At 43.0% G+C, this 16,817-nt stretch overlaps 1 protein-coding gene across 1 annotated transcript in view; it reads right to left on the minus strand.

Annotated features, from left to right (window-relative positions):
- The window catches only part of TAFA4 (TAFA chemokine like family member 4), a 128,297-nt gene extending 112,387 nt beyond the window's left edge, over positions 1 to 15,910 (minus strand). Inside the window, exons 1-3 of the mRNA XM_066594924.1 lie at positions 15,728 to 15,910; positions 14,045 to 14,181; positions 9,053 to 9,168 (exon numbers count right to left, since the gene is read on the minus strand). Of these exons, the coding sequence (XP_066451021.1) occupies positions 9,053 to 9,168; positions 14,045 to 14,181; positions 15,728 to 15,910 (436 nt within the window). The remainder of the gene's footprint in view (positions 1 to 9,052; positions 9,169 to 14,044; positions 14,182 to 15,727) is intronic.
- Positions 15,911 to 16,817: the final 907 nt, after the last annotated feature.

Consider the following 16,817-nt stretch of genomic DNA (forward strand, 5'->3'; position numbering starts at 1 on the left):
AATGGGTCCTATGATGTCACTGGGCCAAATTGGTTCTAGTCAGTTCTGCGCACTGTATTATGCCTGGTATGTGGTCAAGGGGGTGGAGCATGACAACAGAGGGAGATTCACTGTGTCATGCTCTGCCCCCCCCCCCCCCCCCTCCACAGTTGGGGAAATTAGGACTGACCCTTCAAAAGCCAGTCTTAAGGGGCTGTACCAAGATTCACTTTTATCACCTCTCGTTCGGGGTTTCACAACTGACACGGGAACCCCGTTTTCAGTATCGACATGGATCTCCGTGGTGAGCACCAATCCTGTGGACTGGATAATCCTGTTACGACTCCTTTAATATTACCTCATTGGCGCATGATCTTCCTAATATATGAAGAAATGTATGATCTAGCATAGATTTTTGGTATAAATTACACATAAACGTGGCAGGATCGGGTAGCCACGCCCCCTCCCCACCAGCCACACCCCTATTTCAGGAAAATAGTGTGAGCCAGTGTACCCGGCAAAACGTCACCAATGTTTTGGCATTAAATGTTTTATAAATTTCCCCCAGTGTATGAGTTATATCCATGGTATAATGAAAAGTCACATAACTATCTAATATATTCTGGGGAGATTAATTAAGAATGGTGTAACATGTGCCAAACTTATTAAAATCCACGAGTCTCTTTTTGATTTTAAAATAGACCAAAATTCGCCATTTTCTGGCTTCAGAATTAATAAATCTGGCAGAACTTTGTTAGCCACACTCCCTCGCATTAAAGCCCACCTTGTTAGTGGCTTGTTAAAGAGGTTGTCCAGCTATAAACTATTCATGGTCCGTCAATAGTCTGTAGCCTGGGATCCACTCTCTGGGCCATTAGACTCATGCACTGAGCTGATTTCGGCAGGAAGCAGACAGCTCTGTTCTCCCTGCAATGGCCAGTTTTTGTATTACAGGCAAAGTTCCCATTGAAGTGAATGGCCTGTAATACCAAGCCTGGCCACTGCAGTGAAAATGGAGCTGTCTGCTTTCTGCAGAAATCAGCTTAATATACAAGCTCACTGGCTCAGTGAACAATTGATTGATGGGTTCTCGAGCAATGGACTCCTACCAATGCACTTTTGATGTCCTGTCCGATGGATAAGCTGTCAGTAGGGTTGACAACCATCCTTTAATTCACAGATACTCCGTAAACGACAAATGTTTTTTTTTGCCGCCATCAGTAGCAGGACAAAATACCGTCTGTGATTTTTCTAACTTCCTGCAAAGTTTGCACTGCACAGGCGCAGATGAGCACAGATATGAATGAAATAGCCTGGGGGGAGTAAGGGCATTTCTCTCTGCAGCCCACCCGCTGTGTTTGTATGAGGCATAAGGAGCTGCACACAGTCCTGGTCCAGGACAGGTCATCAATAGTTGACTGGCTGGGGTTCACTGCTTGGGATCCCCTGTCGATCAGCTGATCAGGCATTGTAATACACGAACTGGAACGGAAGCTGCTGCTCTGACCCCTGTGTAGTGGCCAATGCTTGTAACTACAAGTACAGTACCAACTAATATTAATTAGAGCTATGCTTGCAGCTGCACTACACAGGGGTTGGAGCTAACTGCAACCACTCTGTACCCCTATATGTAGTGGCACTGACAGCGGAAGCTGATCAGCCATGATACCAAGAAGTGGACCCCAGCCGCTCAAATTCTGGCGGAAGTTGTACTTACAAAAAAAAATTGCTAATATTCGGCCTTTCTCACCCATCCGCATCACTTTTCTAAAATGTGGGCAAGTTTAAGAAAAAGGGGCTGACCACAGCCCAGAAAATTCACTTTAAACTATGACCTCTGGTGTAAATTATAGACCAAATCCACACCAGCTTATGGTCGGCATAGGTTTACCTCTTTGGCACACAGAGTGTCAGCGATGTAATAGCTTACCCGCCACTGACAAATGTTTGATTTGTAGCATTACTTGATGTCCATTTAAAATTAATGACCGTCCATATTAAAAATTAATGACCGTGGACATGGATTGCTCCAGTCCACCATGGAGACCATGTAATACTTTATTTGCCCAGTGATGGTGCTGTAGAGGAATTACACACTTACTATTGAATTCCTATGCAAATTACAGCTGATCGTTGGGGGTCTAGCTTATTTTTGTCAATAAAAAGCCTCATGAAATACCAAATTAACTCATTTCTTGGGTTTACGTTTAGCAGGTACATATAATAAATGATTTCAGCAATGAATAGTGAAGATCCGGATTTACTTTATGTTACTCTGTATAAAATGAGCAGGCAAGGTTGCAATATCTATTCCCCACAGTAGCCTGTATTTTACACCATGCAGCTGACCTTCTCTATGCCCAAGGTCCCCGAGGGTCGCAGTGGCATTGCAGAGGTCAGGCATACAATGCCGGTGACGGTAAAAGTGCTGAAATAAAAAAAGTCCAAATGGGAATTGAAAAAGGAGAAAGGAAAAATAGCAAATGTGTTCATGCTGCAAATGTCTTCTGGGTAACAAACGATGATGTCTATTTAGAATGAATAAAGCCAAATGGTATTAACTCCAACTCACTCCTTCCAGTCTCGGCATGAGGTCACCTTGCTATTTTGGAGTGTGTGGCTTTCAGTATTATGCTACGGAGATTAATAAGGCCTTGGCAACTATTTATACAAGATGAAGGGACACCGCGATGGATCCGGAATGATGTCTTCATTTATTACCATGTTTTAAAAGTCAATCAGATTATGCAACGGATTTATGGGAGGTATTTGTCAAGGATGCGGTTCATTATTCACAATGAACGATTTCATTAAAGGAGAAATACACATCATCATAGTCACATGAAAGTGATCCTTGTCAAAAAAATATCTTTGTATTAAACAGTGCTGAAATATTCCAGTTTTCAGACTGAACACGAGAAGACACGCAGTGAGCTAACATTTCCTCTTTTCTGCAGCCCACTTTTCAGCTTCGCTGTGTAGACTGGGATAGAATCAGCAGAGTCATCTCATTATCATTACAAAATGGGAATTAATGACAATCAGATTACACAATTGGTGTATGGGAGGCATTCGTGTAGGTTGCGGCAACTCATTCACAATGAAAGATTTCTTTAGAGGAGAAATACATATCATCATGGTCTCATAAAAGTGATGAAGCAATTCTCGTCACAATGACATGTGACTATATATTAAAAAAAACTCCTGAAATATTCCACTTTTCATATTGGACACTAGAGCACATAAAATGAGTTATCTTTCCTGTTTTTGCAGCTGATTTCAGCTTGAGGCTTCATTCACACGGCGACGTTTTTACGGCCGATATATGCGCCCATCTGAGGCATTGGTTTCCAATACATTCGTTCTCATGGGCAAATATACGGCGCATAAAATCGTTGCATCGTGAAAAATGATACATACGCAACTGAAATTCACGCCGACGCATATACGACTGGCAAAAAGATAGTTTTGGAACTATCTTTTGCCAGATACACAGCGGTGGCTCCCATAGACTCCTATGGGAGCTGGAAAAAAAAAGGGAGGTGGAAGCATTTTAGCAGCATCCAATCTTTTCGCTAAATGTGAATGTGCGAGAAAACGCTGGCCGTGAGCGTGGAAAAACAGCCGTACATGCAATTTTACGGTGCAGTCGAGAAAACTTAAGAATGAATGCAGCCGTGTGAAAGAGCCCTGACTGTGTAGACTGAGACATAATCAGAAGAGTCATCTCATTATCATTACAAGACAGGATTTATTGACAGCTCTGTTGCACAGCTAGATGCCTAGAAAAGACAGGATTTTAACACTATTGACACTCCCTAGTGTCCCAAGAAGAAGCTGAAATTTATCACATCCTGGGGACTGTATTAAGGCTAAGATAGTTCAAATGCGTGAAAGTGAATAATAATCATTCAGTATAACCGCGTTCCAGTGACCGAATGATAAACAATATTTGTTCGCTTTTTGATCGTCATTCATTTTATGCAGGTATAAAAATCATTGTTGGCTCATTCAGTTTACACAGCGCTCATTCAGTCATACTCATTCACAAATACAGCAAAAGTGAAAAACTGAGTAGGGAACAGGTTGTGTTGGCATTGAGGAATTTGTGCACAGGAACACCCTGAGAAATCATACAGCCTCATAGGAAAAAACTCAGAAGCCCCACTTTATTAAAGTTAATGCCCCAATTCTGTTAATAGTTCCAAAATGATCTGATGTTAAATATAACACATCTGTAAAGTGAAGATCTGTTTTTCTGATTTGATAAATGATATAATTTTGTCTGCATGCAGCCACCACTAGGGGGAGCTCACCGATTTCTAAACCTAGTATTCAATAAGAGCAGTATCACTTTATATGCAGTTAGCTCTCCCCAGTGGTGGCTGCAGGGGAAGCAGTCCAGAATCCGACCACTTTTCACTATGGGCCTCATCAGAGTCTGAGGCCAAAACAGCTGCTTTAGAAATGCGACTTCTGTCACCCGCCGAGCAGAACTGCATCAGAGGGCCGTCTTGGCTTATCTGAATACTTGAGGGGTCTCTCGTTTTAAGTACTTGGGGCAGAGTTCTGTGGTTCTGGCTCCTCATTGACATATCAAAGGGTTGCACTGGTATTTCCCAAACCCTCAACATTCACCAACAGGTCATGTTTTCAGGATATCCTATTGAGAGAACACATGTAAATGAGCCCTAGAAGTCAAAATGAATCACTATGAAAGATAGGAAGACATTACTTTGTATCAGTCCACTCTCATTGTCTTATGATAGGATTATGTCTCATTGTGCTGCCATCTGTGTATAAATGGCAGGACGCCGAATATACGGTAAATATTTATTTTACGTTACAGTTTTAGAACATCATCATTTGACTCCGTTTCTTACTCGGGCTAGAACAGGCGTGCTCCAAACATTCTGCCATCTCAAGGTGGATTACCTCCTTATTTACAGCATCTTAGACACAACGTAGCCGCGCTCATTAAAAGTGTGCGGTCAGTACGATTTAAATAATATATGACAGGAATGTAGAAGAAAGTAAAAGCACCCGGTGATAAGATATACAGGACTGTACTTAATAAAATTACAAATGACTCACGATTCTAATTAGGGACAACAGAATTATGACAACAGGAAAAAAAGTGGCATTTAAATGTTATTTTTGGCCTTGCAGAGCCCTCTAGTGGACATTCTGAATAGTGCAGGAATACAGAGACTTCATTACATGGAGTCTAGCAGAGACTGATACCTTTAAATTAGGAAAGCTGTTAATTAAATGTGTTTATTAAGACAAACCAGCAAGCACTACCCACTCAGCTGTCCCTTAAATTCTCACTTGGGTGGCATCAACAGACTGTGACCTATATGATAATGATGCATCAGCCACGGGGAACTACATAAACTCATCCACCCCACCGTAGCAAGGAAGGAGGCAATGGATACAGCCTTAGACCTCTGGCATACTACCGTATTTGGACCGTGTGCAGTCCATGTTAATTCACAGGCAGCACGCGGCCCCATTATAGACTATGGGACTATGCAGATTAACGTTTTTTCATGTGAATTGGTGGTTCGTGCGAAAAAACTAATCATATGCCCTACTTCTGTCTGTATCATGGATGAGAAATAGGACATGCTAATGCATGTCTCTTTTCTGTGTCTGTGCGGATCAGACAGCACACGGACAGGTGTGTTGTCCGAAGCCAACTGCCCCCAGCCTCTCGGTCACAGCTTGCACTTACGGTAAGGGTATGCTCAGACAGCGCAATTCGACGCAGAATTTTACGCTAGAGTTCTGCTTCTAGAAACCATGGTAAAATCTACGTCTTTCTGCCACAGATCGACATGCGAGCTTAGCCCTGTCAATGCACAAAATCCGCATGTGGAATTCTGATGCAGAAAATCACATTTCCGTATCAAGAAGTGACATGCCACGTCTTGACGCGAATGTTCACATCAGGATATGTCATCAATAGCTGATTGGCTGGGGTCTGCTGCTGGGTCCCTGACTCATCAGCTGTTTGGGCGTATGTTGTGATCGGCAAAACACATAGGGTATGGAGTGGAAGCTGATCACTCCAAAACCTCTGTAGTGGCAGGCACTGGTAAAGCTGTACCTGCAGTTACCAGCACTGGCCACTACACAAGGGTCAGAGCTACCTGCTTCTGCACCATTCCCTCATGTGTTTTGCAAATGACAACGAGCACCCGAACGTCTGATTGGTCAGGGCCCTGAGTGTCAGACCCCAGCATATCAGCTATTGATGACTGATTATGAGGATTGCCTGGAAAACCCTTTTTATTGTGGCATCTGGCAGAGGTTCCTATAGAAAGGTGTCCATTTTTATGGTTGTTTCCTTTTAAAGGCAATGTGTCATCAGAAAATGACCTTTTGTATGAATAAAGATTTTATATTAAACATTCTTTAAGACTTTTTTTTAATTGTCAATGTCCCAATCTTTTTTTTTTTAATCTTAAACTCTGACCACTAGGCCTAATAGTGGTCTTACACTTCCTGTTCTGTAGAGAAAACGTTTCAGCCATCATCTCACTGTCATCACAGGGAGAATTACAAGGGATGGTAACACCTATACATAGATAATACAGGATCCTCCATTTATAACAGGAGATGATCACAACTTACCTCCTCCCCCTCCCTGCACAAGTCACAGAACATATCCGCAATTTTAGTAGCAGATTCTGGAAAGAAAACTTGCAGATTTATGCCATAAACTTCAATAGAGAAGCCAAAATCCACAGCAAACCCACAACAGTAGTTGTGGATTTGGAAAGCAGATTTTCCATACAAAAAATATGCATATAATATTGTAGGAAAATACGCAACAGTAGCCACAGATTGTTTTACCTGCTGAAATACTGTAGAGTTTCCATCCTTGTGTGAACATGGATGGATTTTTCGCTGCAGCAAATCCACCACGGATTTTTCAGCTTTTCCACAGCAAGATTCATAGTGAATCTGTGGGAAAATCTGGATGTGTTGCATGCAGAATTGCCACAGATTTAGCTGTGGATTTACTCTATGCATTGCAAAGGGTGAAATCAGTGACGCTAATCCACAGTATAAACTGACATGCTGCAATTTTGAATGTCACAACGCAGATCAATTTACACTTCGGATTTTTTTAAGCACAGTGTAGATGATATTTAGTAAAATCTCATTCACCATGCTGCTACTATAAATGCTGCTGATTTACCAAATGCAATTCGGTCGTGGGTGGATGGTATCATGATGCAGATTCAAGATACGATTCAGCAGAGGGAGTTACAAAAATATATAATACTTATTTAGGAACAAAGAAATGAAAATGATTAATGTTATAACAACAAGCAAGCAGTTTATAGCAGAATTTTATAGCTGGCTGCACTAAATCCTAGGATTATTAACACATTATGCACAATGCATATATAATATCATCATCAAACATTATCAATTATACTGTCCAAGAAGTAGTCACGTAGAACAAAGATGCAATTCACGCAACATGATACACATTTTGTCCTGAAGAGGGGTTAATGCTTCACTTCCCATAAAATAGCAATTCAAGAATGCAGGTTGAGAAAACTCCAATAAATATGTCAATAAAGGCCGAGGCAAAACTCTACCTAATGCAGCTGTCACAGTCCAGTCCTGAATGTGCCACACAGAATCAGTAGCAATGATTCTATTGTTTACAATTGTCTTTGTCCCGGGTTTCAGCAGACATGTTGGCTATCTATTTGGTCACTAGTGGTAGTGGTTTTACCGAGGCCGACCTCACTTACAGTACTCACTTCAACTGACTCAGGCGAGTCCATGGCCAAGAGCTCTTCTCTACCATGGTTCCCAGGAATCCTTGTCGCTGTCAAGATATCCCACTGGGTTGTTGATGTAACTGTCATGTCTCCAAATAGGCTCTGGCATTCAACTCTGTGGCTCTTAGTATCCCCTATGCAACTCCCTCTGCTTTCTCTCCTCTCTACAGTCTCTTCTGCAGCTTGTTGCACAACCCTATCCCCAGCACACCTCTGCTTGATATCACAGTCCCGGTTTTCTCCTCCCTTATGGCGCAGCAGTAAATCCTTTTCCATAGGTGCCTATTGCAACAACAATGGTCAAAGCTCGCGGAGCGGGGTTCATTCTTTAGCCCTGACAAGCACTACAGCTTTGTGGTGCCTCAATCGGTCTCAGCTCTTCTCTGCCTGACCGGGTGGTGGGGGGAGAGGGAGCGGAGCCTAGTGTGGCCAATGTGACTGCTCATCAGAGCATCTGGGAGCCACATCAGTAGTAAGAGGGGAGCGAGATATCGCTCTTCCTTATTACAACGCCACTGCGGAAAATCCACAGTATTTGCACTCCATGTTGACTACTTTAGGGTCTAGTCAAGGTGGAGACGGATTTATAATGACTCCGAGACTGATCCCAAGTAACAATATACAAAGTTAGTGTGAAAACAACCCAGTAATAAAACTATATGGTAAATGATACGATTAGCTGAGCTTATTTTCCGCAGCGGTTTGCAGGCGAGTCTTCATTGCATCATCTCATTGTGCTGTGCAAAACCTAGCGAGGGAAATGGGCTAAATTTAATACTGCCATCGTCCTCACTGATTCACATGCATTATGCTAAGTCATTTCCCATCTGGGAGCAGAGTCTAGTACAGTATGTAGCTGAGATCATTACAGTGTACAAAATTATACTAAATAATTCAGCTCCGGGCTCCATTTTACTACAGCGGTGGAGTCGCTGCTTCAGAATAAAGCTATATAAACTGGTAAAGGTTGACAAGGTAATACAATGTGGGTTCTGCATCTCTAAAGCAGGGTTAAAAAAAAAGAAAGAAATGAAATACATAAAACAAAATGATGAACGGGAAAGTGTTGATCCCACACAGACCAGAAAAAAAAATCCAGGATTTATGGGAAGTTAAGGGAACGTTCCATTTGGGGCCAGGTATCAGGAGGGCGGATTATAAATGTGGGTTATTATTGTCAACAAGACCATGAATTAGCGTCAGCTAAAGACCGGACGCGTTATTAATTGGCCTCAGAAGCGAGTAATGAAGGGATTGTTTCGTACCTGTTTGCCCTCGGGAATTAAGGCTTGAGGCTGACAACATTTTACAGCACACCATTAAGACGTAGGCCAAGATGAGCCAGTGAGTCAGAAGCATTGAGTTGGCATTGAATCTCATCCTAGAGGTAGAAAGAGAGGGAAAAAAGAAGATTATGTTACAGTCAATGAGAGCTGCAAATGATGGGGGCATATAACTATCAAGAGGGTCACTTATAGACTGGAGCAGGGGGTGTTACCCGTAATCAAGGGGCGGTATGTACATAACTATGCTATAGCAGATGCATGGAATATAATGAGATACATACTGATAAAAAATACACACATGTGGCTTCTCTATATGGAAATTAAAACCCGGACTGCAGCATAAAATCAGGTGGCAAGTTTTCCGTGGATCAGTTTCAGTGTGAATCCACATTAGATGGGAAAATCCACCGATCTGGTCATAGTGTAGAGGGGGAGCGCTGCTCTGCTCTCCCTTCTACACTATAGCGGCTCCCAGAAGTTTGGATGAGCAGCCGCTACAACTACACTGAGACCCGCAGGGCAGGGGGAGAGGAAGGCTGAGCGCTGTGTAACACTAGGAGGCCCCATCTCCTATAATATTGGCAGCAACGTCACCATTCAGGAGCTGCCTTCACACAGGTTCTGGTTAAGTAAAAGATATTTTTTGATAAAAATGTACCACCTCCGTCTTGATCTGCCATCACCGTGCTATCATGCACCCTCCACCTTTTTCACTAGACTAGGATTTCATTGCCAACCCTGTAGAGTCTTCTCATTCAGCAGTGTGGAGAGTATACCAAGAATGGAGGAAAAACAGTGAAATGAGATCCTGTGAATGGAAACAACTCATCGATGGAAGGGGTCAGAAGAGGATGTCAGGAATTATTCGGTACACAATCAAGCAAATTACAGTTGAATACAACGCTGGTGCTCCAACTAATGTATCTGAACACACAACTCATCATTCCTTAGCATGGATGGACTGTGACAGCAGATGACCGATTCTAGCATACTACTGACTAGGAGAAATAGAAAGGTAGATGCGGTTGCACCCGGGCCCAGGAGCCTTAGGGGCCCATTAGGCCTCTCTTCTCCATACAGGGATCCCAGTACTATGAATAAAGCATTATATGTGGTGCAGAGTGTTTAGGCAGCAGTATGCAGTCCTGAGCTCTCGCTCACAACCTGAAGGTTGCAGGTTCAATCCCCGAGTGGTTCAGGTAGCCGGCTCAAGGTTGACTCAGCCTTCCATCCTTCCGAGGTTGGTTAAATGAGTACCCAGCTTACATAAAAGCTCTGCGGAATAAGTTGGCGCTATACAAATAGCAAGTTGCCCCTCCCTTCAAGAGATTCGGAGCAAAGGGTTTCTGGGTTGGTGTGATAGTGATGTTAGTGAGGAGGGATTTGGGGGTTTTTAGGAGCTGGGGGGAGGAGAACTAGTAGCTTTAGGGTCCAAGAAGAGCAGCTCGGTCCGTCCTTATTTGGTGTTGTGGGTATGTAGTGACCCTGACTTGTCACTACTAAGTTAAATACATTTCTAGGTAAATAGTAAAGGATAAATACAGGTTTTAAGTGTTTTATGTGTTGTGATGATTTTACATCTTTTAATATCGTCTTTGTGTGGGCTGAATTGATGTCTACATTGGAGTTGGTGACTGGAGGCCAAAAGAGGCTAGATCAGCAGGATAGAACAGCCTGTAATTCAGTATTAGGCCTTAGTCAGACGGGCGTTTTTTCGCGCGATTTGCGGATCGCATGACGGATGCGCATCCGCAAATCGCGTGACAGGTGCCCGAAAATCGCCCGAAAATCTGCTCCTAGCCGCGTTTCATTAGAAACGGGCCAGAGCTGTCCAGTGCATTGCATTCAATGGAGCCGGCAATACAGCCCGCTCCATTGAAAGCAATGCGCTGCGGGCGAGTGTGGGATGAATTGTCGGGAAGGGCTTAAATATATAAGCCCTTCCCTGCAATTCATCCAGAAAAGTGTTAAAATAAAAAATATATATATACTTACCTGCTCCCGGCAGCCGGAGTTCCGCACGGCTGGCCTGCAGTGGGTGTGAAGGGGGTGTGAGTCAGACCTGCCCCCTGATTGGCTCAGCGCTGAGCCAATCAGGGGGCAGGTCTGACTCACACCCCCTTCACACCCACTGCAGGCCGGCCGCACGGAACTCCGGCTGCCGGGAGCAGGTGAGTATATATATATTTTTTATTTTAACACATTTCTGGATGAATTGCAGGGAAGGGCTTATATATTTAAGCCCTTCCTGACAATTCATCCCGCGCACGCCGGCAGCCCATTGCTTTCAATGGAGGCGGCTGTATTGCCGGCTCCATTGAATTCAATGGGCAAACATCGTTCTTCTCTGCCACAGCTGTTACAGCTGTGGCAGAGAAGAAGGATTTGTCTTCTATATGTTCTCAATGGGGTCGGCGCTGCTGCCGCCGGCCCCATTGAGCGCATATAGAGAAGAGAACAGGAATCGCAGATCGCAGATAGGTGCGATCTGCGATTTCTGTTCTATAATTTATCGGACGAGCCCCATTCATGAGTGTGAAGAAGGAAATGACATTGCAGGATTCTTCCCAGGGCCCCAGTAAAAAACCTGGGTAAGCAGTACAGGAATTTTGTTACAAACAACGGTATCTCCAGTCACCATCTCCTGCCCTAGATGTTATAATAAATGTAAGTTTTGCTGTTAATCCCTTCCTGAAAGTAGTTTCACATGGGCGATCGCAATATCACCGCAAGAAAATTGTGGTAAAATCGTGTCTTTGTTCCTGCCGTTTTTGAGCGTCAGCAATGCTTTGTCCCGCAAGAACATCGATGCTGCTTGCGATTTTCTCACACAATTTTCTAGCACGAAAGTCAATAGGACTTTCTAATGTTAAAAACGCATTGCAAGAAAATGTTTGTGCGTTGCAATGCGATAAAAAGGAGGCTCCATAGGGCAACATGGGAGATAAAAAAATAAAAATTGCAAATCTCAGGAGAATAGGGCATGCCGTGATTTTTCTTGCTCGCAACATCGCATCAGTGGAAACATTTAAAGAGACTCTAAAGAAGCTCTATAAAAATCATTCCTAATTCTGCATTTTTACTCACTCTCACAACGTGCAAAACTCACACGATTTTATCGCCTGTATGAAACCAGTGTGACTCCTGAAGCTCCTTTCCACTCGGAGACCTGCACCATGCTCCCCCACAACACCATCCCAGGAGCAGAGACCAGCACAATTCATTAAGCCCCCCTTCATTTACTGCAGTGCAACCAGAAGCAGGATCATGGACTGTAGCCACCATGGCACTAGCTTCTCCCGCTCCGGCGTGCTACAGGTAGAATACTGGGATATTATGATTTACGGGTGTTCTGATTGATATCAAGGGAGTATTGCTGGCAGGAGAGGGTCCTTCGAGGTAACAGATTTTGGGGGCAATTTATTCTGCATTATGGCTACACTGTATCTAATGATTAAAAATAGCTGTTCATGAGGACAGCTGACATGGGTCTCCTGGTGGTAGTTATGGGCCTCAGGAGTGCCATTGTTAACATGGGTGTTGTTGGGTCAGGTGGTCGTTGGAGCACTGTGGAATATGGGGGGGTAAGCAGGGGAGATAGGATTTTAGGATTCTTACTAAAGGGTGTAATTGTTTTTTTTAATATGGTATTAATGTTTGGCCATGCTATTTGACACTATATTAAGGGCATGTTCAAATATTGCTGCTGTTTTGCTGTAGATTTTGGTGCAAATCTACAACAGACCACACTCCCTTAATTTGAACTCAACTGAAAAGACAAAATCTACAGCAAATCAGCAATGTATGCGCCCACCCCAATAAACAGTTACTGCTGCGGCCTTTTCAACCAAAGGTTAACGTGTCAGTATGTATTTAGTTGGGTGAAGAATGGGTACAGGTGGTGGTTGGCCCAACTGACAGAGTCTTAAATCTTCCCCAGTCAAGACAAGAATGCAGTAGGTCAGTTCCCACTTTAAGAGACCTGCAATGTCCGCTTAATGTTCGAGGAACAATTGTTCTACCCAAAGCCGGTATATATTTGGCCGTAACTGTAAGAGGGTGGAACATATTCCTTGGATTTTATGTGTGTATGGCTTGTACTGTCACTTTAAATGCTGTTTGTTAGTAACATTTTGCTTTAAGACTGTACATTCTAGGCACTGGGTGGGGTAACCCATGTCTGACGCAACACGCCAAAAGTTCACCATTACCCTGGTAACCAGAAGGTGGTATAAATTGTACGGTGGTTCCAACCCTCTGACAGAAAGAGAGGGTGAGCCATTTCTGAAGTAGTGAGTCTACAGAGTGTGCCAAGACTAAGGCCGAGTGGGTAAATGAGATGAGGGCTATCTACTGTATTCCACCCAAGCACCCAGAGAGAAACCAAGTACCTCAATAAATTCTGATAAAAGGAAGTATAGATGTGAGCTCTGGTTCTACTCGCGGTGATGAGAACCGGAAAGAGAACAGGTTACCTAGAGCGCAAGACAAGACGGTGGCTGAGAAACTGTTTGTGAGCTGGGCGGATGACGTGGACACCAGGTCACCCTTGGAGGACTCTGTAACCCAAGATCCAGGTAGGCTCCTGTCCATCCCCAGAGACTACAACACCCGTCACCCCATCATTGGGCAGAGGACTCTGCCCCCGTTACAGCTATAATATGCAGCATAGCACTCAGATAATTGACTCTGAGTTTGTATGTCCTTTGTGGGCCCTTTAGAAGTTACAGTACATTTAAGAGGTTTTTAGGACATTTACATAGATTTGATTGACAACCATTTTTATGGAGACATTTCACCAGCTATGAGGTTTACAGTCGGCAGCGCAGTAATATCAAATGTTACCCTACAGTGAATATAAAGAAATTTCTTAAAATCACATCAGATTTGTGGCACTCCCACTGTCACTCAGGAGTATCCACCGTGGCCTCCTCCTTCCTTAACATATCTGCAGCGGCAGAATGATCTTACCTTAGGGACTTTGCAAGAATTTTATTCCAGTCAAACACAATTATTTCTGTATCTGCTTCAAACTTGCTCCAAAATCCCATTTGCAACCACAGGTAACAAGTTCTGCATTTCATAAAATGTCTTCCCCCATAAGAGACCTGCAGGAGAAAACAGAACAGACGGCAATTAGAGGATTATATTCTGATGTTTGCTAAGCGTTCTTTTCAATATAATTGTTTAGATTTACTCTCTAGATTTGTTTAAAGCCGGTAGATCAGCCTCACGTCATACTCAACACCCCCTCTTATATTTAGGCCTGGAAGTTTTATTTCAGACCCCCACCAATTAGCTGCAATCTGTAGGGAAATCGGACAGCAAGTGGAATTTTCCTGTAGCACCTCCGCAGGGAAGAAGAAGTATTGCATGGTGCCCATTGGGATCAATAGACTATCTTAGAGATTTGTTCCTTAAAGTAAACTGGTGGGTTATGCTTTTACAAAGAAACATGATAACCACTATATAGTGAATATAAAGGGAAGAGGAATACAGGTTTTATCCTTTTAAACCATTTACAGTGCTATATTAGCCATTGACCCTTTAACTACCAGCCATTTTTTCAGTTTTTTTGTATAGTTCCAAAAGCTATAACTTTTATACTTTTTTGATTGACATAGCTGTAGAAGGGCTTCTGTTTACAGAACTAGTTGTACTTTTTAGGGGTACCATTTAATTCACCATCCAATATTTTTGAAAACTTTAAAAAAAATTTAAGTGGGGTGAAATGGAAAAAAAAGCAAACATAAGCATCACATATTAAGCCCTGCCAGTGGCAAGACTTAATATGGTTAAATATATGGCAGCCCTGGGAGCCCTCACTAGGCCCAGGGCTACTGTGGCAACCATCGTGGCAAAAAGGCCCAAATAATGTCACTTTTTTGCTGGCGACATATGTAATAAACGCAGGGCACATGCATGTAACATTCGTATTTACTGCATTTTTTAATCCTGCCATAGTCTTTCATAGGTGATTTGAGACCATATAACAAGTATGGACAGCACACGGACCGGAAAAAAAAATACACTTTTTGAATGGGGTCTTAGATCTAGAGCTTCTTTAAAGTGTTTTGTCACTTTAAATAATTCACAACTCGCTCTCCAACGTCTTATGACTTCCGTATTTCTAAACCAAGCGGCTGATAAACGTACCCATATGCACTCCGGCCACAGAGGGAGTACACAAGTGCATTCAGCAGTCAGATGTGGTTAATAATAATTTGCATCTAGTCTGACCTTCTGATCCAGAGACTCTTTGCAATTAGACTGCTGCATAAGAGCATGATAAGTGGGTTTTAAGAGTTTCGCTGTTGTGATCACTGCTTATGAAAATGGGGAATGTAAATGAACTCGGTCATTGATCGGACCACGCAGTTAATAATGGATAATGCACAGCCATCCAAACTACTTGAATATGTTGTCACACAAACCATCTGTTATTAAGTGTCTGACAGCGACAATGACCTACAGCTCATACGTATAATTAAAGCGGTTGTCCCATGAAATGAACTTATTCCCTATATGCCGAATATCAGAGCAGTACGCTATCCTACCAAAAGCAATTGGATCCCTGAGCACAAATGAAAAGTAGTTTGATTTCAATATGTTAATACTTAGTGGGGCTCCTTTGGCCCTAATGACATTGGATACTTTTCGTGGCATACATTCTACTAACATACGATACTCTTCACTTGGTATTTCCCTCCAATCATCCTGCAAACGTCTGGCAAGTTCTCTCAAAGAAGATGGATGCTGTTCATATTTACTGACCTCACGTTTCACTTCATCAGAAAGATGTTCAGTAGTGTTCAGGTCGGGACTCTGTGCAGCCATATCATCAAACCAACATAAAACAGTATTGGATTTGTGACAAAAGGCATTGTCTTTTTGGAAGTAAGGCTGACCATTTCCTAGAGTATTGCCACATTGTCAGCAGCACATTAATGTCTAGAAAGTGAGGGTACACCTCCGTGTTCATGGTTCTTGTCTCTACAACCAACAGACCAAAACCATGCCACGTAAACCATCCCCAGACCATAACGGAACCTTAGCTATACTTAACTGTTGGCACATCCTCCACCTCCTCTTCATGTCCATCAGATGTGAAGCTGATTCATCACTCCATAGAGCATTCTTCAATTGCTCACCTATTCAATGAAAAAGCCCTCTGTACCACTGTAGAATGACCAATGCATCTTCTGTAAGAGAGCTCACCAGACATTTGCAGGATGAATGTAGGGAAATACCTGCTGAAGTGTATCAGACGTTGGTAGAATGTATGCCACGGAGAGTATCCAATGTCATTAGGCCCACTAGAGGCTCAACTAAGTATTGATACACGCAAGTAAATACTACTCTTCATTCTTGCTCAGGTGTCCAATTACTTTTGGTAGGATAGTGTATCTGATTGCTGGGAATGCAAACAAGGGGGTGACCAACAATCAATAGAATGGAGATCCCGAGTGTACTCCTGAATGAATGGAATGGGAGACATTTCATGGGACAACCCCTTTAAAGATATTGCTTCATGAAGATAGCACCTATTATATGCCCTACTGGAGCATACTGATGCCGTAGAGGGGGTTTCCCCAGTCAGACCAGAGACACTCCGCAGGAGCATGTCCTGTTGAGCCATCCATGTTCTACATTCATTTGAATAGCCACCATGTAATACTACATTTCCCCTGTGGCTCATACCTCTTTGGCAATGGTGAGGTATATCTATTATACCCTGTATGGA

The sequence above is a fragment of the Eleutherodactylus coqui genome, chromosome 3, assembly GCF_035609145.1.
Source record: "Eleutherodactylus coqui strain aEleCoq1 chromosome 3, aEleCoq1.hap1, whole genome shotgun sequence".
NCBI classification, from domain to species: Eukaryota; Metazoa; Chordata; class Amphibia; order Anura; family Eleutherodactylidae; genus Eleutherodactylus; species Eleutherodactylus coqui.